The 23,942-nt window shown below is 40.8% G+C and overlaps 1 protein-coding gene across 2 annotated transcripts in view; it reads right to left on the bottom strand.

Moving 5' to 3' along the window:
• Positions 1 to 23,942, bottom strand: part of LOC136696663 (kelch domain-containing protein 8B-like) — a 105,716-nt gene that overhangs the window by 71,688 nt on the left and 10,086 nt on the right. For both annotated transcript variants that reach the window (XM_066671260.1, XM_066671261.1), the window contains 2 exons: positions 18,803 to 18,984; positions 16,645 to 17,641 (listed from right to left, as the gene is read on the bottom strand). In XM_066671260.1, the coding sequence (XP_066527357.1) occupies positions 16,645 to 17,035 (391 nt within the window). In that variant the 5' untranslated portion in view covers positions 17,036 to 17,641; positions 18,803 to 18,984. The remainder of the gene's footprint in view (positions 1 to 16,644; positions 17,642 to 18,802; positions 18,985 to 23,942) is intronic.

The raw sequence follows: 23,942 nt of genomic DNA on the forward strand, positions 1-23,942 counted from the left end.
GTGTGAGTGATCAGTGAGAGATGATTTCCATGCCACAACAAAACCGAGGCTAAATCCCAAATGTCTCCCTATGCCTTCTGTAGGGCAATGTCAGTCATAAAATAGCACATAGATAGTTGTATGTCAATAGTCATTTTTAGCAAGCTATAAATTTCACATTTTCCTGTCAAATTAGCGTCTAATTATGCAAGTAGCATGACACTGCTTTGAGAAGTGGTCCAAGCTGATCTACTCACTGACACAGATGAACAGAGCTGTTTATAAACATGATGTGGATAAATGGGTCAGGGATATATACTTTCATTTTAAAGTCCAAATGCGGACTAAAATTGCTGACAGGAAAAATAAAACAATTTAAATATCCCAGTTTTTATTTGAGTACTAAGTAGGTCCTCAATATGACAGCTACTTTACACTGTGACATCATCTACAACCCACTGATAGCATAGACTGGCCTCAGTCTCCCTGGGTGGATAGAATGGCCATTTTTCTTCACCATCAATCAACACAATGCTAGCCACCACAGGCATTTGTTCACTGGCATGATAAAATTGGCATTTGAGTTCTCATCTAAGAGTGCTAAGAGTCCAGTGATGTTAACAGCATTTTAAAAGGATGTTGTGGTTGGCTTCCATTGTCTTAGCAAAAGCAAACACACAGACACACACACACACACACACACACACACACAGTTACTAGCACTCTCTGCATACCCTCTATGAAGCACCTGTATGTGTTACTGCCAACTGTTACATGTAAGCACTCTCTGTGCATGTTTTTTTATTCTTGTCTCTTGTTCTTTTTTCACTTTCTTTCTCTCGCCTCCTTTTCTGTTCACTTTGCATTTCTTTCCTTTATAGGAGGATTGGACGGTCAGTCTTTACTTTACTTTACTTTACTTTACCTTACTGGTCCAGAGGGGGCAGGGCCTAACATTCATAAGCTACTCCAAAAAGTGTGAAAATCAGCTTCAAGAATCACTTGTTGTTTGGCTGGATTCAGTTGCAATGCTTGGTGATCAACTTGCCTATTTCCTAGTATATCTTGTCATCAAATGATCAATCAAAATGTATTTATATAGTGGTTTTTACAACTGATGTTATCACAAAGCCGTTTTTCATAACTGGTATCAGGACAAATTTGTATGTGTTCAGCATCATAAAGATTTTATCTTGTTAAATGTGTTTATGATTAGCTGTCTTAGGCCCCATGCACATGGATCCATTTATTTTTACAGAGTTGCCTTCCTCTGTTTTTGAAATAGCAGCCTTATCATGCCAGTCCAGTAGGGGGCCATAGTACCGCTTTAAGAGAGACATCAAAACATCACTAAGCATCAAAGAAACACAGATTTAATCCAGTCACTCTATACTCCCTTTGAAATCCACTATGCAAGCCATAAAATTACTGAATCTAGATCTTAACAGTCTTTAATATATTTCTAATACAACATCATTTATATATGTTCATATGTAGGAATCTGAAATATAGTGATATCTGAATGTATACATTGTAGTATTAAGACATAATGACTATATATGAACTGAGGAGCTGTTTGAATTACAGCCAAAGACAGGCACGCTATGTGATGTCAGAGTTTTTGAAAACCTCAGTTTTCCTTTCTCCACAGGAGAAAAGTGACAACAGTGTTTTCAAAATTTCTACCTTGGAGAGCGATTTTGAGAACCTCCATTTTCAGTGACATAAAATGCTGTCTTTGTGTAAATGGTAGTCCAAAACCAGACAAAAAAGGCTGTTTTTTAAGAATAAACAGATCTGTGTGGATGGGGCCTTACTGTTATTGCACTGTTGCTGATTTTGCTACTGCTGTTTTCTCCCCTCTTCACAGTACACCCTGCTGGTTCTTCCATTCACCTGGGAGACAGCAACAGGTAAGATATGCATGCACTAACATTGTGCACACATAGTTAAGTAAATGTCTAGACATAAATGGTGCTTTTCTACTACATGATACCTAGGGATGGGGGGTATACACATTTCTCATACCGCCATACCGTCTCAAAATATTATCACGGTATACGGTATAACCGTGGGGACGTGATGCTCCGTCAGGTTGCGTTGAGTTTCTGAGAGAGAACAAATTTCAGCAACTTGTGCAGAAGGAACAGAAAAGTTCGAAAACAAGCGGAATAAGACGGTTCTACACCGTTGGTGCTAACAGGCACTTGTGGTTTAGCACACATATTTAGAGGATAAAGCCATATACCTGTGAGCAGCACAAAGTCGAGTGAAGGATTTTCTGAGAATTTTGTCTGTTTATAGCTTTCTTCCTCTGAAACTCAGAACTAAACTTACAACTGCAGTGGGCTACTGTGCTTGTGCTTTTCTCCAACCATTTTCAGACTGTGACATCAGCAGTCAATGAGCTTCCACAGCGCCCCCTCCCCGTGGCTCTCTTAAATGCACATGAACATTTTAGTCAACTTTTAAAGACATTTTTAAATACCGCAGTATACAGTATTATTGTTATACCACCCAACCTTAATGGAACCTACACTACTCTACTCGACTCGGCTCGGTTCTTTTGCTTTTCCAATGGCCAAATCTGTCCCTGCTCGCTTACGGTTCCAAACGAGTCGAGTAGTACTAAATCGAGATGTATAAACCCTGCAACGCGCTTACTAGCAAGATTTATCTGTCAATCACCACAAAATTCAGAGCTCCAGCACAAACTTGCCACTTGTAAAATCTCTGAAGGTACTGTATCTTTTTTCTATTTTCTTTTTATCCGATTCACAATGGCAGCTTGCAAAATTACCCCAAGGTGTTTAAAAGAGCTTTAAATGCTCCTTTGGCCTATGGTCAGCCAAAGTCCCCAGTGAAAGCCGAACACGCAACAAGGAAAACTGATCTGTCAGAATTGGGCCATGGAGCCATGTTCAGTACAAAAAAACTCCCAAAACAACACACTAAAACACAACGTGTAAACAGGGGTCTAAATTTACCGCCGTTGTTGTTGTTTTCTTCACCTGTCACAGTCATCCTCTAGACTACAGTCCTTCAATAGGGATGTAACACCAACTCAAAACCAAATTCTCACTCAGCACTCACGTTTCAGAGGCAAGTGAACATATTTAAAAGCTCCTCCACCAGGGAAAACTCACAGACTCCATGAGACATGTTCCAGCAGCCCACATATTCTATCCCAAAAGTAGGCAGTGAAACACTTTGACCAGCCACATCACACATCCATTATACAAAGGTGAAAACTCAGAGCCATTCATACATGGTTACTATAGCAATAAGTCTGAAAAGTGTTCGCTATCCTTTGAGCTGATTCTGATTAAAGAGAGAGAGAGAGCACATTGGGAAATGTAAGAGTAGCAAATATATGTGTATGTCCTACCTACCCAGTCTCAACAGAGAAAAGCAAAAATTCTAGTTCTGAATAATGCAGGTAGGAAACATCATCTTGGTCTTTTAACTAGACCACTGCAACAGTATTTCTGCAGAGTATTTCTCTCTATCAAACCTAAAAAGCCACAGCGCTGTGCAGTGAAGCATTTCTCCCCAGCGCACCTGTTTCATCTTCTAAACTGATTATCAAGCCCTTCATGAGCCAGGTGTGTTGAACCAGGGAACACAGCGGTAGCACAACAACCAGAAGTAGGTGGCTGCTGTTTCCAGGAAGAAGCATTTCAAGGTTATGTTGATGAAAAGAAGATATACACATTTAGTTTATTACTAAACAGATATTTGTTTTTAATATTTGTTGATCAAGAAGGATATAATAATAATAATAATAATAATAATAATAATTATTATTATTATTATTATTTATCTTTTCAAGCCATGCATAAACCACAAATTGGACAAGGAGCTAGTCACTAAAATAGCAGAATTCTATCTTGGCAAGAGATAAGAGACAAGGCAAAGCATCCTGGGTAGTGGTATCAAGCTGAGGGCATTAACACTCTTGTATGTCTCTTCAGAAATATATTGCAGTGGAGTCGTTCTCTGTGTCTTGTACACGCACACACTCCTACATTATTCATCTGATTAGTTTCTCCAGGGTAAATTAAAATGCAGCAAGTTTCACTTCACATACATCACTTTTAGATATCTATCTAAACGTGTACAGACTCCTGCAGACCACTGCTGGGGCAGATGACATCCATGTTCTTTGAACTTAGCAAATGTGCCTTTAATATAATTAATTTTATAACAAGTTCATTTTTAGTAACAGAACTCTGAAAACCTATACTTATATCCCATATTTTGGGAGTCTTCGATTTACCTTTATAAAAGTCATCCATTCTTTTTATGAGAATTGAGATCAGATGTTTCAAAAAAATCTACATGGCATCTTTCCACACCACAAAGGTCAGTCTTTAGGATAGGTGGCATTTCTTGACCATTTGTTCATCTCATTTCAAACACATTTAATGAATGTAACTTCCAGGCACTGGGATGGCCAGTCCACTGATTTAAGAAAATCAGCAGCTTCTATAATTTGCTAGTGCTCTTTCTGATTGACTTTTTTCCACATTTAAAACAAGAGTGGAGCTTAGATGTCCTCCATCCCTCAAAGATGAAAGCACTTTCAGCACTGTCTATCTGATGGTGACAGTTTTGGTGGTCTGTCAGGCATTATATGATTGTTAAGAGTCCCATATTTTAATCATGTGTTGTGAACATTTGCTTATCTAATTTACACACATCCAAGCACTTGCTATAGAATAGCATACTGATCTCAGTGTTCTTGAGTGTTTACCTCTTATCTCCTCTTGCTTCATAATTATTTGATCATATGTGTGCTGTTTGGCTGGTATGCTGATGTGAAGACACTCCTCAGAGCTGATTCAGGGTAGACTGTGATGTGTGGTTATTACTCATGTATTAGTATTAAAGCTTTTACAAATTATTTAGATTTTACTTTTATATGTTACTGTTGTATTCATTATGTTTGCTTATTTTGTGTTCTATATTTGCAAGTGATGTATTGAAGGTGGGGAAAGGGGTCAAGAGGTAATTGCTCATCATCTAGTTTAACGACAACTAATCACAACACTCTTGATGTGAACAAAGTGCATTACAACAAAGAAAACATTGACCAGATGTGTTGTAATTGTTGGGAATAAAAAAACTTACCTTACAAATATATTAAGAGCTATGTTATTTTTTAATGCAATAATCCATTCATAAATTTTCTGTAACTGATTTAGTTGTTTTCAGGGTTGTGGTGGGTCTGGAGCCTACCCGGAATCTCACACTGTATAGTGCCCCAATACATCTAGTCTCCACACAATCACAAATTCACTTATACCTTTGGACCATATTTGAACAAACAATCTACCTATTATCATGTGTTTTGGATTGCAGGAGGACACTTAAGTACTTAAGAGGAAACCCACAAAGACACAGAGAAAACAACCCAATCTCCTCACAGTGACCTGAGGCAGGGATTTCACCCACAGAACCCTGGAGCAAAAATAAGTCAATATTACCCACCTATGGAGCAGGAATAGAGCATTATCCTCATCTCGATTCATGCTTTTGAATGTCTGGAATTCTCTCTGCTGTATATAAATAAAGAACAGATGCTTTTTCTCTCCCATGAGCAAGTTAATAATAAATGGAAAACTCTCATGGCCTGTAGAATAACAGCCACACCAATCCCAAGTCAACTATTATATCAAAATATTTCTGGTGTTACCTGTAGAATCACTGGCAAAATGCTTCATGGCAAAAACTTCAGAGAGAACAGTCAGGAAAAATGACAGGCCCTTGCTCAGACTACATAATCTATATTTGTATGTTTGTGAATATTCATACACTAAAATGAGATAGCATTTTCAATTGAGTACTAAACTAGGACACATAGAGGGGTTAATTACCTGCCAGTACCAAGCATTTTCCATGGAAACACACATTGCCATAGTAACAAAAATGAGAATCACAAGCGGCTGCTGGTGTTTTGATGTTGAATGACTGAGAGATGGCACTGTCAGAAGTGCAAATGTAGCATGGGTGCTCCTGTGTTTATCAGAATGAAAGAAGTAGTGAGAGGGTAGGAGAGAAGGATAGGTGTGTGTAAACTTGTGGGTAAAAAAATGTGTGTGTGTGTCCAGCAGCCCATAGCATGCCTGTTAGGTTATGATTCATAGCAAAATCTTGGCTTGCCTCCAGTCAATTTAGCACAAGCTGCAAATCCTAACCCTGTCAGACTGGCAGCCTAGACCAGAGCACTGAATCCATCCAAGTTAATGCATGCAAAAAGTCCTTGAAAGAGCTGCAGGAGAGGGGGTGAAAAAAGAGAGATGAGGAGTGCACCAGCCAGGACATAAAATTCAGATGCAAGGCATTTAAAAAGGTGATTGGAATAAAGAAGCAGTGAAAAAGATGACTGAGTAGAAGAGAAAAAAGAAAAAAGAAAACGGAGGAAATATGTCTTCATGGGCCTTCTTCTGCCCTTCATCACTTAACAGGCATGCAGTGCCAGCTAAAGCATTAGCTGAATTACTAATAAAGCTACCCTTAAACAGCCTGCATTTGTCTCCATGGCCCAGCCAAATGGAAGAGCAGTGTGAAGATATTTGGAGAGGAGTTCACGTTCTGGAGACTGTAAACGAAAAATGAAGTAAAAAGAGAGCTATATTAATGTAGGAATCTAATTAAGCAAGTGAAACTGACATGTAGCATTTTATCACGTTGTGTACGCATGTGAAGGAAATGAGCCAGAAATTCAGTGGAAGTCATTTCAAAGCTGCGAAGGCACAGGCAAACAAATGTAATAATTGCAAAATGGCTATGCTTATATTTTGTTAGCTGATGTTTTCAAACCTCTGATTGGAAACTTTAAAAATCTAAAATACAGTGCTTGAGAGGCATATTACAAAATGAAAAGTATTCATGTCATAGTGCTAAGGTGTGAGAGTTTCAGAGGAACATCATTATTCAAAAGGAACAGATTCTGTCTTATCAAGTCAGTGTTTTTCCTTTGTGCACTTAATTACAGAAACAGAACAAAATTTGCATTTCATAATGAATATTAAGAACAGTGTGACCTACATAAAGATATAAAAGGCTCAACTTTCTTTGCAGCAATCATTATACAGTGTAGTGTGTCTAAGTAGAGCTCATAAATATAACAACAGATATGTACACAGGCATATGCTAAATCTCATGCTATATCTAATGTAACTGACCTAAAGAGGAGCTTAGCTCCAGTCCTTTTTATTTAATGAGTTGTCTCTGAGAGACACCTGCAGCCATAAGCCATAAGCTGCCGGTGTTTTCTGTCCCTTACAAAACCCTGGAAAAAAAACCTACAAAACAAACTGCAGGCTGGAGTGAGGTCTGTCTGTTGTTTTTTTGAACAAAATATAATATTTGGGTAAATCTATAATCATGTGTTTCCCATAATACAAATCATATTTTGTAGCAGTGCATAAAATTATCTTTTAAATTTTTAATTAGTAGTTTTTCAGTTGTTTGTGACAAAATCGTTCCAATCCATTAACAAAATAAAAAGTAAAGAAAACAAAAAACAAAAAGCTAACAAAAGAAAACATAAAAATGGTGCACTACTCTCACACTCATCCTTGGTCTCTTCTCAACACATTGAGGCATGTGATTTATCTTTTCCCTTGTACACAGTCCATTTCTACCAGCATTATTCCAAAGACTATGTTTTAGTCCTTAGTGAGCATTTTTTTGCATCACGTACATTACATCTAGAATCTTCTTTCAGTTGATGCTCTGCAGGTAACTAACTGGCAGGTAACACTTTCTTTACTTTAAGATGCCATATTTATGTTCCAGTACCCAGACAGTAAAATACAGTATATAAGTGTAAAAAAAAAGTATAAGTATAACCACATATCATATTTGTTTTCACTTTGGGCGCAGTGGAACTGCTAATGTCACTAAGGTATACATTTCCATCACAATTTTATCATATATCACATTAATTCTGCAAATTATGATCTATTGGTAAAATTTACATTATTGCTCAAATTTACTAAGCAGTTAGAATGAAGAATACACCACTGAAGGGATAAACCGGAATAAGTGGATTTATTATTTACAATTTAAAATATAACTTACATTATCACATTCATTATAGTTTCAGAATGCATATTATACAGACAGTTTATGACTAGAACTGAAATATTCTCTAGCAATGGTGATAACTAATGCCAAACTGGGCAGACCAGGCTCTCCATAACTTTTGATTCACATTATGCGGGTGTTTGCACAGTCTCTCATTTTTATTCATTGCCTGAGAAGCTGATCAGGAAGTGACACGATTGACCAGAGGTTTCCTTCGTTGAAAACAGGGGGATTACTGGTTCCAGTTTATATATACTGTCAATGTTCCTTCGTGTTTCTAGTGTCATGTATCTTGATTAGTTCCCAGGTGTATCTTTTCAGAGGTGTCTTTTTATAGCTCATGTCTATGTTTCCTGGTGGTTCACCATTTGTCAGTCTTCAGCCTGTTCTTTGTTTCTGTCTCCAAGTTTCTCTATGTACTAGAGAATTATCCAGGTTACTCTGTGTTCTGTTTATCTCTAGCTCTGTGTGTTAGCTCTAGTCCCATTTTTAGCCTCCTAGTTCTGTGTATTTTCTCCTAGTTTTATGTTTTAATCTAACTCTTCTGCTCTCCCTCTCATTTTTGTATTGCTCTATGTCAGTTTTGTTACTTTTGTATTTCTTGCTTTCTCTGGTATTGACATCTGTGTCTTGGATCTTGTCTTTGTTTGTTTGATTCATTAAAACTATTTACCTGCACCTACCTCTGTTCCTGCTCCTTGAACACCCCACACCCGCCAAGCATAGTGACAATTGCCTTCAGAATAATTATGTACATCTCAAAAGAGTCATTACATGTACCAAAAGGCTCTAGTTCTAGGCTGTATGCATGTTTGTTAGTGATGCATTGTGATCTACCAGAATACTTATAAGCCAGCCATTAGTGGTGTAGCTCCATCATGCATACATTAGTAAAGCACCAAAACTCTCAGGCCACTGAGTGGGGCAATACTGAATTGAAAACTTCAAAAATAACTCGTGTATTAAGGAAACACTCCAAAGTCATTAGGCAGCTCTTAGAGCAGCAGCTAAAGTAGCAGCAACTCAAAATTATTTCTAACAACACACTCACTGCATTAGTCAGCCATCCATGGAACATTCTGAGACAGCTGATGACTGTGGCAGTGAGTATCTTTCTGCTTATGTCCCAAGCACAAAAAAACAGCCTTTTCAAAATGAACTGACCTCTACTGCTCCTTCTGGAGACCGAACTTTGAATGCGGTATATAACAGCCTCTGGGTTAGGCATAAGAGAGAGAGGCAAATGCATGACCCACACATGCCCTCCATGCGTTGGTGCTGCCAGCTCAGGTGATGAAGTGAACAGACAATGCTTAAAGCAACAACCATCTCCTAGAAATCCCATTCCATCTACTCTGCTATTAAACAACAACATATTCTAGCTATTTTGTTCTCTGCTGAGGCAGTTATTCCTCAAATTCTTTATAGTTCCACTGAATTTTCTTTTTCATTTCATCTTCACTCCTTGCGCCCGATGATTCCAGGTAGGCTCTGGACCCCCCACGACCCTAAATTGGATAAGTGGTTACAGATAATGGATGGATGGATGGATTTCATCTTCACTTCAAGCTCAGGAATAACAAAATGACAGAAATAATGATGAAACTAATGTCACAAAACAAAGGCACAAAACAATGCCACTGACTTTCGGAAAGTGACCATTAAGTGGCACAAGGGAATGAGTAACAGCTGATAATATAGAGTGTTCCATCAAAGTCAGTTCAGCATTTCAACTGTGGACTGAGTTTATGCCTCAGGCAAAAGCAAAAAAGCAAAAGCTGTGAGGAAAACGCAATCCTACCAAAGCTCTCCTGGGGAACAAATAAACTTCCCAGCTGGAAACTGAGCAGAGAAAAAAAGGTATGTGCTGTCAGTTTCATGACACTTAACTGTGTATGTGAGAAAACTCTTTAATCGTTTTAGAGTGTCCAACTGCAGAATAGTATCCTAGGAGACTTCCTCTTAGTGCAGTCCTTATGCCATTGTATGAATTTTGAATAGTGAGGGGAGCTGATTGAGCAATGTAGTACAAGAATTGCCACTCAACCATGAACCTTTCGGTACTGAAAAAAAAAAACAAGATTCTTGAAACCAACATGTATCAAGACTCTACAGATTTAGAAGTTCATTTTACCACAGAAGCCAAAACTGACTTCTTATTTTTCCAGAAAACAATAAAAACAATGGTCTGATGAATATATCAGTACCAATATGGTTCTGATATCATCAAGCAAACAGATGAATGAACAGAATCCTAATAAAACACCAGTGAACTAAGGTACCAAAATGCATATACACACTACAAGTCCATAAGAAAAGGACACCCAAAACAGAGTGAGCCTGCCTGTATATATGTGAGAAAGAGAGGAAAAAAAAAAGAATGGACAGGAAAGAGTATTTGTGTACTCTTATTCTTCAGTGTCCCTTAGAAGCCTGCAGTGTGCGCTTCACTCAGCAATCAAGTGTACTGATGCACGCTGTGTTGCAGAGAGAGATCAAACGGTCCTTACACAATAACAAGGAAAGGAAAAACACCTAATGGTTGCAGGCCTTTTTATTCGAGATTGTGAAAGCATGGTAATATGTATGCATGTGATAAAGGGTTTATAAGTAACATGCATCAAGGAGAATTTGCATGTGAGTGAACTCTTTCACAAGCATTATTACATACATTTGCATACATTAGTTTGGGTGTATGCAAAATACATAGGTGAGTAATAAATATTGCAGTGTAAAAAGGTATGTAAAGCATGACAGGAAATTGAGTTGTGGGACCTTTTTGCGTGAGAGTGTGTTTTTCTGCATCTTCACCACCTCTGATTGGACTAGCTCCCAATCCCCTCTGGCACATTCAAATAATGAGTACACTCACGTACCCACATTCATACAGACACCACCTTCAGAAATACACCCCAAAATACACATATCAGACTGGCAGGACATTCCCTTCCTTTCTGTCCTAAGTACAACAGAGAGGCATTGTGACACTCTAATGAAGCTAAAGAATGCAAATATAATTAGCCTATAGAACACTAAGTTCACTTTTCTGAAAAGTTTAATAAAAATGTTTTATTTCATTTTACAGTTCAAACATAAAATTCCTGATCAATACCAGACCTCCCAAAAACCCAGTCAGGAAATCTCCTTTAACAAAACACTTGTCAGTCAACCTTACAGTTGCATTATACAAGATAGTTATATCATGGCAAAATTCTTCTTGAGGTGGCTACCGGAACTTAGTGTCTTATTAGGGGGAAAAACCCGTTGAGTTTCACTTATGAGAAACATTGCTCGTGCTGACCTCAATTCAGGCACATTATGCAGTCTGCAGCAGATAAAACCAATCTCTTAGAGAGAAGTCCTTGCTGGTTTGCATAATTCACTGTGTGGAGCAGCTCGCTGGCAGCTATCGCAGGTTCCCTCCTGGTAAAGCAGGACAAAACGGAGACATTAGGCAGCAGTTAACTCTCTGCAGAAGAAGATACTAGAATGAGAATGTTCAGAGGCATATATTGAAATGTAGATTTCTCTGGGGTTGGGGCACCACCAAGAAACATTTGAAGATCAGGCACATTAGCCAAAGTGTATTTTGAAAGAGAAAAATTATTTTGAGAGAAAGAGTAATGAAGTGCAACTTAAGGGATGGAGTAAAATGGTAATCTGTGGAACAGTAAAAAGAGGCATACAGGAAACACCGTTAAGGAAAAAAAAGTAAAAATGTTTTATGCAAAGATTATTGCTGTGGCTATAAAAATACTTCAGAAATAATATTTATGGTGTAGGCCGATGACATGCCTGTAATAATCCTTCTTTTTTACCATTCTAGCAGTCCGGCCACTGCTGTATATGGTGCAATTCTGCTCTCTCTCTTTGCCAATTGCAGTGGGTAAAACAATAAAACGTAAGTTTACATCTTAGTAAGGCATTTAAACATCAGTCTTGCAAAAAATCACATACCTAAACAATATTTAAGTATCTCGAAGAGTGTTGTAATTCTTTGTGTGCAAAACTGCATGTAGAACACAACACATTTCCATTTCGTGGCAGATATTTCCCTCAGTGTAAAAGTTAGCTTACCATTTAGCTTCCTTTTCTCTGAGGGGAAAAATCTACCACCATTGTAGTCCTTACATGTAGAGTACGGATACTAACACAGGACAAACGTATTCTCATTGAAAATCTCTCAAAACCACTGAATGTGGTAGCAACTGTCTCGTTTGACTGTCACAAGCAGGGGAGGTGGCCAAAGTTAGGGGGAGCCAATAATCTTAGCAGTATTGTCACCTTCTTAAACAAAAGCGTTTTTATCTAAAAAGATTTTCTTTCAAAGTCAAGCAAGTCTTTGACATTAATCTACACACACATATGACTCCTGAAAAATGTTGATTTGAGTGAGTAAAGTCCATCCATCATCTGTAACCGCTTATCCAATTTAGGGTCGCGGGGGGTCCAGAGCCTACCTGGAATCATCGTTGCCCTGTGAAGGACTGGGGACGCCAGTCCTTCACAGGGCAACACAGACACATTCACTCACACCTACGAGTCGCCAATCCACCTGCAACGTGTGTTTTTGGACTGTGGGAGGAAACCGGAGCACCCGGAGGAAACCCACGCGGACACGGGGAGAACACACCACAGACTGTCCTCACAGACAGTCACCCGGAGCGGGAATCGAACCCACAACCTCCAGGCCCCTGGAGCTGTGTGACTGCGACACTACCTGCTGCGCCACCGTGCCGCCCGTGAGTAAAGTCCTTCTATTTATTTACAGTTAGCTAAGATTTCTGATGTTGTATTTACAAGTGGCCGGAACTAAAGGTACTGATGTTAATGGCGTAAAAAAAATTTAAACATGGATTTCAGTGGTTTTGTTAAGACAACAACAATACGAAAGTCCACTGTAAAGTAAAGGATCTCCAACAAAGCTAGTCTTATCAAAATGTGAAAGCATGAACACAGCTGGAGCATGGTGGAAGAATCCAAGCTAATGGTAGTGGAGCTGATAGAGATCCAGTAATAAGCACCCTGTCTTTCTCTCACACACAAAGAACTGACAACAGCAACAACAAGAGTGGAGGGAGTCATGGGTTGGCACAGCGACTCAGCCTGCTTCGTTCTAAAAATGTCTTTGGGTCAAATACACACGCACTCACAAACACAAGCACAGACACACACTTAGACACACACACACACCTGTTGCTAGGCAACAGCAATGCTCTCTTGATCAGGAAGTACGAAGGATACAGTATAGAAGAGGAGAATGAAGAATTAGAGAAGACACAGACACAGAGTGAAAATCAGATGGGGAAGAGAGAGACAGAGAGAGAGAGAGAATGATAGAAGGAGGCAGGGAGAGAAAAAGAGAGATAAGGAGTAAATGGGATGCTGAGAATTGTCCTCAGCCACAGGTTGCTGCCCTGTCAATCATAGCCTCTTCAGCTGACATAGAGACTTGGGGCGTTCTGCAGGTGATCAGAACAACACTGCTAGTGTAAATGGCTAGCTGCTAACCTAAATAGTCTTACTGTTCCATAGTCTAAATAGTTTTATTGTTCCAAATGTCAGCATGCTGACAATCAGCTCTAAACACCACATAATCATCTTGACAAATTTCTTGGCAATACAGCCACCATGCCCAGACTATTCATTCATCTAAATTCTCAACAGAACATTCAGGATCTAAATCTACAATAAACACAGTCTTGTATGGTCTTGTACAAATCTATTGGCCAATGGCAGCTTATATATTTTTTCTATTTAGGCCTATCCTCACTCCACTACATCAAATATTATAACATAAAAAGGAAAGGAAACCCTCCGTCGATTGCTAATACCACTCATGCTAATCTTCGTGTAGAAATAAGTCTGATAAACCAAAGGATTATACAATTCAATGAATTTCAAAGACATGCATACACAGTGATACTCTCAAAGGAGTAAGTTCCCAAAGATAACGCAAAGTAGAAAGGAAACATAGCACAGAGTGCAAAGACAAAAAGTGCGTGAGAACTTCAGGGAGAAAACAATATTCATTATAATTTCAACTTTAAATAACAACTTCCAGTAGACATATCTATTTTAAGTAAGCCCTGAACCAAAATACAGACAAGTGACAAGCAAATTTACACATAATGTTACAACAGACTCAAACCTTTCTATTTAAAGGGGACATGCTATAATATTTTTCCACAAGTTAAAGCAGCTCCCTGGGGTCATAATGAAACATCTGTTAAATGTTTGGTAAAAAATATAATAAGGATCCAGCACCATAACACAATTCATCCATGTTCAGAAGGAGTGGTTTCAGCAAATGTCCCTTTACATCATAATGAGCCACTGTTATACTCCAACTTGAGCTCACAAGAGTGAGGAGCGAGCAAGCATAAGCTCTCATTTTAAACCATGCTTGTTTTAGTTCTCCCTTTCTGTTCTTGTGTATTTTGCTCAGTACTCTATTTTCACCATGCCCATCATATGTGCTTTGCTCTCTATAACACTGTCTTTGCACTCTCACATTAATGTGGCATTGTGATTGGAGGTATTCAGACAAGGGGGGCAGTACAATTCTAATGTCTAAGTACCTGATTTCAGAAGTAGAGCAAAATCAGAATGGTTTATTATATCCCATGCTTTCTGGCTGGTTTTGATATCAGGTTGTTCCTCTCTTACAGAGTATTGGTAATGCCACTTTAAATGTATAAATCTTAATATTTTCCCCTAGCAGTAAAACCAAATTTAGAAAATGTGATTAAATAATGAAAAATAATCTGACATTAAATAAAAGTTTTGCAGATGGCTTTAATGTAAAAAGCACTACTTTCTTGGATTATCCTACAGAGAAAAAAATAGATAAGTCCTGTGCCATTTATGGACCTTGCTGATTTTAAATCTTAAAAGAGTAAACTCTTAAGCTCCTTTCACATACCAAACGCAGAATATTGCTGGATTAATATTTCCATTAATTCTGATTTTCCTGTAGAAGTGTGTAGAAGGATAACTTTATTTCACTTCAGGAACATGGAGCACAATCCAACTCAGATACTGGACAAATTTCATGACATCTACAGCTTTTCTCTGCAGTCTGTAGACAGAGTATGCCATCCATTGTAAAAGACAATGAACGTATATTCTATTTTTCACAGATTTTTTTCTACTGCTAAAATAATATGTAGCTATCTGCCAATAAATTAGCTATTTATACAATATACCGTGATATGTTTTTTTTTGGCAAATAGTTACATATTACATCATGAAATCACAAAAAAATAAAGGAGAATGTTCTGTCCATTATTGCTGTACAATGTATTAGTAAGTTTTACTCAGAAAAAGTTGAGCAATTTATAACCAGCCATCACTACACAGTAATTAGTATGTCCTCATTTGAAGCAGCGTGAAGTGGGTCATGCTGTGATTTGTATACATTTATGACTTATAGGCTCCGACAGGGTATAACGCAGCCATTTGTGAAGCCCACGTTTGCGCTAAAGGATGAGTAATAAGAAAGTAATTACACACACATATAATTTAGCTGTGCAACTTTAACACACATACGAACCAACATGTTTATGTCCATAGTCCCTTTCTTAACTTTTCCCTACTTTAGTCTAAATGTCAAGCCTGTCATACACTGTCAAAGGGATTATGTTTATGACAAAAAACCTGCACCAAATCCCTGATGCTAATAACAAACACACCCCTGCCAGTCTCCACTGATGACAGACAAAGATTATTCATACTTATATAAATATGACAGCAGCATCTTAAAGTGGATGTGAGTGGGCCAGGGACTCCCGTCCCCTGTGCAGATCAGACTACAGCAGCTGACCACCTGCTCATTGAAGTGAACCCTCTGTTCCCACTAGCACTTCCTCATTCTTCTCTCATTTTTTCCTCTCAAACATCATCTCTAAGATTCAGTAGCCAGTGAAGCATGTAGTGAGACAGACAAACTAAAACCAAAAAGACAGCAAAAAACAAGAGCTATGTTGCAGAATAATTATCCTAATTGTTTGTTTCCTGTTTAAAAGGTGTATGTGGAACAGACGGATGATGAATGCAGCAGACCATCAGGAGCGGAGTAATTGATGAATAATGCAGCAAAAGGACAGGAAGAGAAGACAAGCAAAGCAATCATCAAACTAAACATTAATCCATCACTCATCTCTGTCTCACATAAACACACCTAAAAATGCACTCCAGAATAGGGAAGACATAAGAAAGGGTGCAAGGGTGTAACAATATGACTTATAGGTTTTGATTGTGAGCTTATAAATAAACAGTACTAAGGCAGACTATTATGTGACTATCTATTACTGAACAGAGAAAACATGGCTAATCAGACACCACCAGCAGAAAAAGAAATATGACAATAAAATTTCTCTCTCGATATAAGCTCTCTCCAGCTACCCAAGCAATAGTGAGTGTCTCATTTATATCCATAATCTGGTGAATCATGATATAACTAAGTGTCTAATTAAACTGATTGATTGGTTGATTCTTATTCAACGACTGTGTTGAATAAATTACTCATATCTTTCTAATAAGGGAAAAAAACACCATTGTTCTTACCTATTTCCAGGGAGGTTATACCCATGGATGCCTGGCCCAATCCAGCCTTCCTCTCCCATTTCCCCTCATCCGGGTGATAAATTTCCACCGATGCCAGAGGACTTTGCTGGGCATCCATGCCTCCCATCACCACTAGCTGTTCCCCCAGTGCTACAGCCGAGGCCCCAGCCCGTGCAGTGGGCAGTGGGGGCAGCTGACACCAGGTCTGTGTCTCTAGATCCAAGAATTCAGCCAAGTCCAGTGGCAGGCCATTCTCACTGCAGCCCCCCAGCACATAAAGGCGCCCAGCCCAGAGTGCGGCCGTGCAATAAACCCGGCCTGTGGCCATCGGGGGGAACACCTCCCAGTGCAAAGATTTCACAGGGTTCAGAGCCATCTCGGGTATTGGCATGGCTCCACGTTGGCACAGAGGCGAGGGAGCATCACAGGGGCATAGGGAGTGAGGAGGGCAGAAACAAGGTGAAGAAAAAAAAACTGTGAACAAACAGGGCAAACTGAGTCTCTTAGGGAGCAGTTGCCAAAGCGTCTTTTTCCTGCTTTCTGAGAAGGGCGAATTGGTGTTTGGGGTTTTGGGGGTGGGGGGGGATGTGGCATGGAAAGATTCAGCTGCTGTAAACTCTAGAACAATAACCTTCAATCTCTTATGTTTTATTCATTTTTGTAGTATTTTTTTTTACCAGCCAATCATTCCTATACATTTTTTTTCTATACTGCCCTCACAGCATAAGATGAAGAGCAAGGTGGTTTAAATAACAGCAGAAATCAGAGCAACCACCAGAGAAATATAACTCCAACTGGATAGACGATGCTTGTCGATGACCTTCAGTAATTCAGCCATATGATGAATGAGTCAGGTTTCACGTGTAATTCCTCTCCAGGTTCCCATAACTGTTGCTGGTAGTGGGGTCTTTTCAGAGAAGTAATCCAAAGTTATGAGTTCTCATACACATCTATTTCCTCCCTGCCTCAGCCAGAAAAGACTCTAAAAACAGGCAGCCTGGCAGAAAGAGAGACAGACAGAGAGGAAGAGAAAATATGAAATGAGTGACAGAGGGAGAAAGCTGAATAATGCCACTAATTAAAGTGCAGAGTTAGCCATTGCAGTGGGCTCATTTTGAGCAAAACAGGATCTGCAGGTCCCTTGGGGCCGAAGCAATCCTCCCTGAGAGACAGCCATCCACAGCCCTGTGTCAAACAAACCCAACCACCTACATGATTTGATGGCCAATGCACTGACATTTACCATTTACTGCCTTAGATCAAAATAGAAGAACAAGTGTAGCATGTTTGGGTGTGTTTGTGTGTGTGTGTGTGTGTGAGTGGGTGTGTGAGACATGGAGAGGGAGTAAAAAAATGTGTTGAGGTTCAGAGAGCAGTCTGGCCCTCTCCAAAGGTCAGTATGTGTTCAGAGAATTGCAGCTAGGGGCAGTCACTGCTGCAGCCTAATTAGGACATGTGCATCTCTAATTAGCAGCCATATTAAGATTAGGTGTGTGATGGGAACAATTCCCTGAGGCTTAAGTGCAACGGGAGAGGAAGGAGTGAGAGACCAGGAGAGAGGGAACAAGCTATAGGTGGGTGAGGAATATCGATATAGTGTGGACTTCTCCAAAGCTTGCTAGAGCAGGGCAGACAGAGAGAATGTTTGAGTGTGTCTTGTCTGTCTAGAGAATAAACAGATGGACACTCTCTCAAAGACAACAGCGCTGACAGAGCAGAGAGGAGAGGATGGACACAGGGTAAGGGAGCTGAGTCAGATCTTCATAGGTGTGTGCAGATTGTGCTTTGTGTGTTTGTGCGTGCATAAGTGTACATGTAAAACCAAATATTTTAAATTGGTTGAGATTCTAATTAAGATCTTCAGTCACAGGCCCTACAATTTACTGCACAGTCTAGCCAGTTCCCAAAGTGGGGGGGATGCAGCCCCTTGGCACAGGAAGGCAAATGAACACATATATAATGCATGTCATTTGTAATAATTATGCTGTAGAGATGAATTGGCACTTTATTTTGTTTGTTAGGAAAAATTTTTTTTAGTTTTTTTTTTACAAAGTACAATTTAAATTCCAGTGGAGATTGGAAGGGAGGTCATGGGGGAGGCACTGCAGGAAATGTTTTGGAACCATAGAGTGAAAGAAAAAAAAGAATAAACAGTTACCCAGAGAAATGCTTCCCTTCACTTTAGACGTCAGAATGTACTCCTATAAGGTTGTAGGCCAGGTCTTTGCTCTAAATGAACTAAAGGAATTCCAGATAAAGTATCTCAATAGATGGAATCCACCGTTCCAGTCGAGTACTTGTGGTAACACATGGTTCTGCAGGCAACTTCTCTCGGATTTCCTATAAAAATAAATAAGTATATTAAAATAAAATAAAATAAGCTCAAAGCACTTAAGGCTGGGGTGCTGAACATTGCAAAGAGGGGAAGAGAGATATAGAGAAAGAGAGACAGAAAGAGAAAAAATTGAGGGTGAATTTGAGTACTATATTTTAGGGATTTGTATAAGCCACTAATTTAAATAAACTGTCTTAATGGCTTACATGACAAGATCACAGTTGAATCACAAGAAAACAAAATAATATAATTGCCGTAATAAAAGGTTCTCTAACCAAACATCACAGAAAGCAACCAAAAGACACAATAATTTACAATATATTGTAAATATATTTAATATAATGTAATGCTAACTTATCTTTAACTTACATACCAGGTTCAAAGCTCTCATATCAGATAACGAAGCAAAGTACTTTAATGCTTTATATGTTAATTCATTCATTAATTGTCTGTAACCGCTGGTGGTTCTGGAGCCTACGCAGAATCACTGGGCAAAAGGCACTAGTCCTTCACAGGCCGACACACACTCATTCACACATTTTTCCTGTGAAATTTAAATACGTCTGATCTAAAAAATATATATATAAATATTTATTCATACAATATATAGTGCATGCACGAACCAATCAGGAATAAAAATAATTCAATATAAATGTACAGATCATTCTATTTCTGGGATCCTGATCACAATGCATTGGAATCAGGCCTGTATGATTAGTGGAGCTAACAAAATGAACACTGAGTACAAAGAGTTCCTTTTAATGTTATGGCTTATTAGTGTATATATGAGTAGTAAATCCTGGGAAATAACCTCATTGTTTTTACTCAGTGTTCATTTTGTTAGTTCCACTGACCATACAGGAACACTTTTTCATTATACAATTACAGACTGTAGTCAATCTGTTAGTCTGCATAGTTTGTTGCCCCCTTTGGTTTCGGATCATTCTCAGCACTGCCATGACACTGAATGGACATAGAAAACTACATCATTTTAATGTTTTGGCTAATCAGTGTATGTTTATTTTTGTTTTATGGCTTTGAGGTGCCTCGTTATAATAGATGCAGTCTGTGATTTCCTCTGCCCCATCTGTGTGTGCAGACTAGTAAAAATTGGCAGTAAAAATAAAAATAGAACAAACATGTTTCATTCCCAAATGCAATCTGTACAGGTCAGCCTCCCTGTAAGCACCACAGTTTAGAACTGTATTGTGAGTGTCACCTTAATCAACAGCGATTCCCTCCATATGACAGGCCTGACACATACACACAAACCCCCTGGGGAGAACACCAGGGGACAAAAAACAGGTGGAGTGTGTGTATGTGTGTCAAAGACAAATAGAGGCTCAACTCCCTGCTTTAGCTCAACCTTCAAAGCACTGTGCCTAAATAATTAACAACTTAGAACGTTTCCAAAACCACAGGTCAGAAGAGAACACTTATATAACCAAACAGAGAATGATTAGGTGACTGACAGCATAGCTTTGTTATTAAATTGCTACTCTGATTACAATTTCCAGTGCGAGAGTATACTTGTAGGGAAGCCAACTGTTAATAAGACGCTTAATCAGTGTGATACATTTGAATTGCAGAGTAAAAAAGAAATACTTTATATTTTCTAAATGCAGGTGTGTCTAATATAATCCATGAGAAATTCCAATATTTAATGGATTAAACTTGGATACTGAACTTTGATACAAGTTCTTTAGTCAAAAAACAAACAAACAAACAAACAAACAAAAACAAACAGTAAATGCTGAAAGAAAATAATACATTAGGCCTACCTGATAAACTTAAAACTTGCTTGTAGAGTGGTTGGATATTTTTTAACCGAAATTAGGTCTATCACAATAATTAAAATATTGGCTAAAAATTTACAGACATTTCCTTAGTAATTGTTGCTTGACCTCAGTATAGCTCTATTTACTTGCGTGTGTGCTTACATTTGAATGACCAATACTTTAGCCAATTGCTCTGTCCGGTTCTTTGGTTTTCTATGGTCTGTCTATTCTGGAGCTGTTATATGAATTTATTCAAAAACAATGAATATATATATATATATATAATATTCATTATTATATGATATTATATATAATCATTATTCAAATTCCAATCTGAATATTCTTAAAGGTTAAGGGGTCCTCCTTGGATCACCACCTTAACGTGGTGGAGGGGTTTGCGTGCCTGCGTGAGCCTAGGAGCTATGTTGTCGGGGGCAATAGCCCCTGGTAGGGTCTCCCAAGGCAAATTGGTCCTAGGCAATGGGCCAGACAAAGAGTGATCCATAAAGACACGGATGAACAAGATACAAGCATGGACACAGCCTCCCTTGCCCGGAGCAGGGTTACCGGGGCCTCACCCTGGAGCCAGGCCTGGGGGAGGGGCTCCTTGGCGAGCGCCTGGTGGCCGGACTTTCACCTATGGGGTCCGGCCGGGCTTAGCCCGAAGGAGATACATGGGTCCACTCTCCCATGGGCCCACCACCTGTGGGAGAGGTAGTAATCCGGGCCTGGTGCATTGTGGATCGGATGGCGGTCGGGGTCGGGGGCCCTGGCGTTCTGATCCTCGGTTACTGAAACTGGCTTTTGGAACATGGAACGTAACCTCTCTGGTGGGAAAAGAGCCTGAGTTGGTGCGCGACGTTGAGAGGTACCGGCTAGATATAGTTGGGCTCACCTCGACACACAGTATGGGCTCTGGAACCAATCTCCTTGAGAGGGGCTGGATGCTCTTTCACTCTGGAGTTGCCCAGGGTGAGAGGCGTAAGGCAGGTGTGGGCTTACTCATAGCCCCCCGGCTTAGCGCCTGTACGTTGGGGTTTACCCCAGTGGACGAGAGGGTAATTTCCCTGCGCCTTCGGGCCTTCGAGTGGGCCATGTTCCGGACCTCCATTCTTGAGGCGGCTGAACGGAGCTGTGGCTGCAAGGTTGTCGGTGCCTGTTGGGGTGGCAATCCCTGCACTCGGTGGACACCCCGGGTGAGGGGGGCTGTCAAGCTGAAGAAAGAGTCCTACCGAGCCTGGTTGGCTCAGGGGACTCCGGAGGCAGCCGACAGGTACCGAGGAGCCAAGCGGCTCGCGGCCTCGGCAGTTGCTGAGGCAAAAACTCGGGTGTGGGAGGAGTTTGGTGAGAACATGGAAAACGACTTTCGGTCGGCTCCGAGAAGTTTCTGGCAAACCGTCAGGCGACTCAGGAGGGGAAAGCAGTTTTCCACCAACACTGTATATGGTGGGGGTGGAGAACTGTTGACCTCGACTGGGGACGTCACCAGATGGTGGAAGGAATACTTCGAAGATCTTCTCAATCCCACGAGCACGCCTTCCGCAGAGGAAGCAGAGCTTGGGGACCCCGGAGGGGGGGGGGGGGTGGGGTGGTAGGGAAACTCCTTGGCGGTAGGGCCCCAGGGGTGGATGAGGTTCACCCCGGGTTCCTCAAGGCTCTGGATGTTGTGGGGCTGTCTTGGTTGACACGTCTTTGCAACATTGCACGGACATCGGGGGCAGTGCCTCTGGACTGGCAGACTGGGGTGGTGGTTCCCCTTTTTAAAAAGGGGGATCGGAGGGTGTGTTCCAACTATAGGGGGATCACACTCCTCAGCCTCCCCGGTAAGGTCTATGCGGGGGTACTGGAGAAGAGAGTCCGACTGATAGTTGAACCTCGGATCCAGGAGGAACAATGCGGATTCCGCCCCGGTCGTGGAACACAGGACCAGCTCTTTACCCTCGCTAGGATCCTGGAGGGTGCATGGGAGTTTGCTCAACCAGTCTACATGTGTTTTGTGGATCTGGAGAAGGCATTCGACCGTGTCCCTCGGGGTATCCTGTGGGGGGTGCTCAGGGAGTATGGGGTACTGGGCTCTTTGTTACGAGCTATCCAGTCCCTGTACAAACAGAGCAGGAGTCTGGTTCGTATGGCTGGCAGTAAGTCCGACTGGTTTCCAGTCGGAGTTGGACTCCGTCAGGGCTGCCCGTTGTCACCGGTTCTGTTCACAATTTTTATGGACAGAATTTCTCGGCGTAGCCAAGTGGCGGAGGGTGTCCGGTTTGGTGGTCTCAGGATTCCATGTCTGCTTTTTGCAGATGATGTGGTCTTGCTGGCTTCATCAAGCCGGGACCTCCAGTTGAGCTGGACCAGTTTGCAGCCGAGTGTGAAGCGGTAGGGATGAGGATCAGCACCTCCAAGTCCAAGTCCATGGTACTCAGTCGGAAAAGGGTGGAGTGCTCTCTTCCAGGTTGGAAGTGAGATCCTGCCTCAAGTGGAGGAGTTTAAATACCTCGGGGTCTTGTTCACGAGTGAGGGAAAGATGGAGCGGGAGATTGACAGGCGGATCGGTGCAGCGTCAGCAGTAATGCGGGCTCTGTACCGGTCCGTTATGGTGAAGAGAGAGCTGAGCAGAAAAGCAAAGCTCTCGATTTACCGTTCAATCTACGTCCCAACCCTCACCTATGGTCACGAGCTTTGGGTAGTGACCGAAAGAACGAGATCGCGGGTACAAGCGGCTGAAATGAGTTTTCTCCGCAGGATGTCTGGACTCTCCCTTAGAGACAGGGTTAGGAGCTCGGACATCCGGGAGAGACTCGGAGTGGAGCCGCTGCTCCTCCACGTCAAGAGGAGCCAGTTGAGGTGGTTCGGGCATCTGGTTCGGATGCCTCCTGGACGCCTTCCTGGAGAGGTGTTCCGGGCATGTCCAACGGGGAGGAGGCCCGGGGCAGACCAAGAACGCTGGAGAGACTATATGTCTCGACTGGCCTGGGAACGCCTCGTTATACCCCCGGAGGAGCTGGAGGCGGTGGCTGGGGAGAGGGAGGTCTGGGTTTCTTTGCTCCGACTGCTTCCCCCGCGACCCGGACCCGGATAAGAGGTGGATAATGGATGGATGGATGGTTAAGGGGGTAGATGCATTAGTATGCTATTATATTAAAATTATATCTGTGGCATATAATGGTCTTAAAATGATAATATAATTT

This window comes from Hoplias malabaricus, chromosome 5, assembly GCF_029633855.1.
Source record: "Hoplias malabaricus isolate fHopMal1 chromosome 5, fHopMal1.hap1, whole genome shotgun sequence".
Taxonomy (NCBI): domain Eukaryota; kingdom Metazoa; phylum Chordata; class Actinopteri; order Characiformes; family Erythrinidae; genus Hoplias; species Hoplias malabaricus.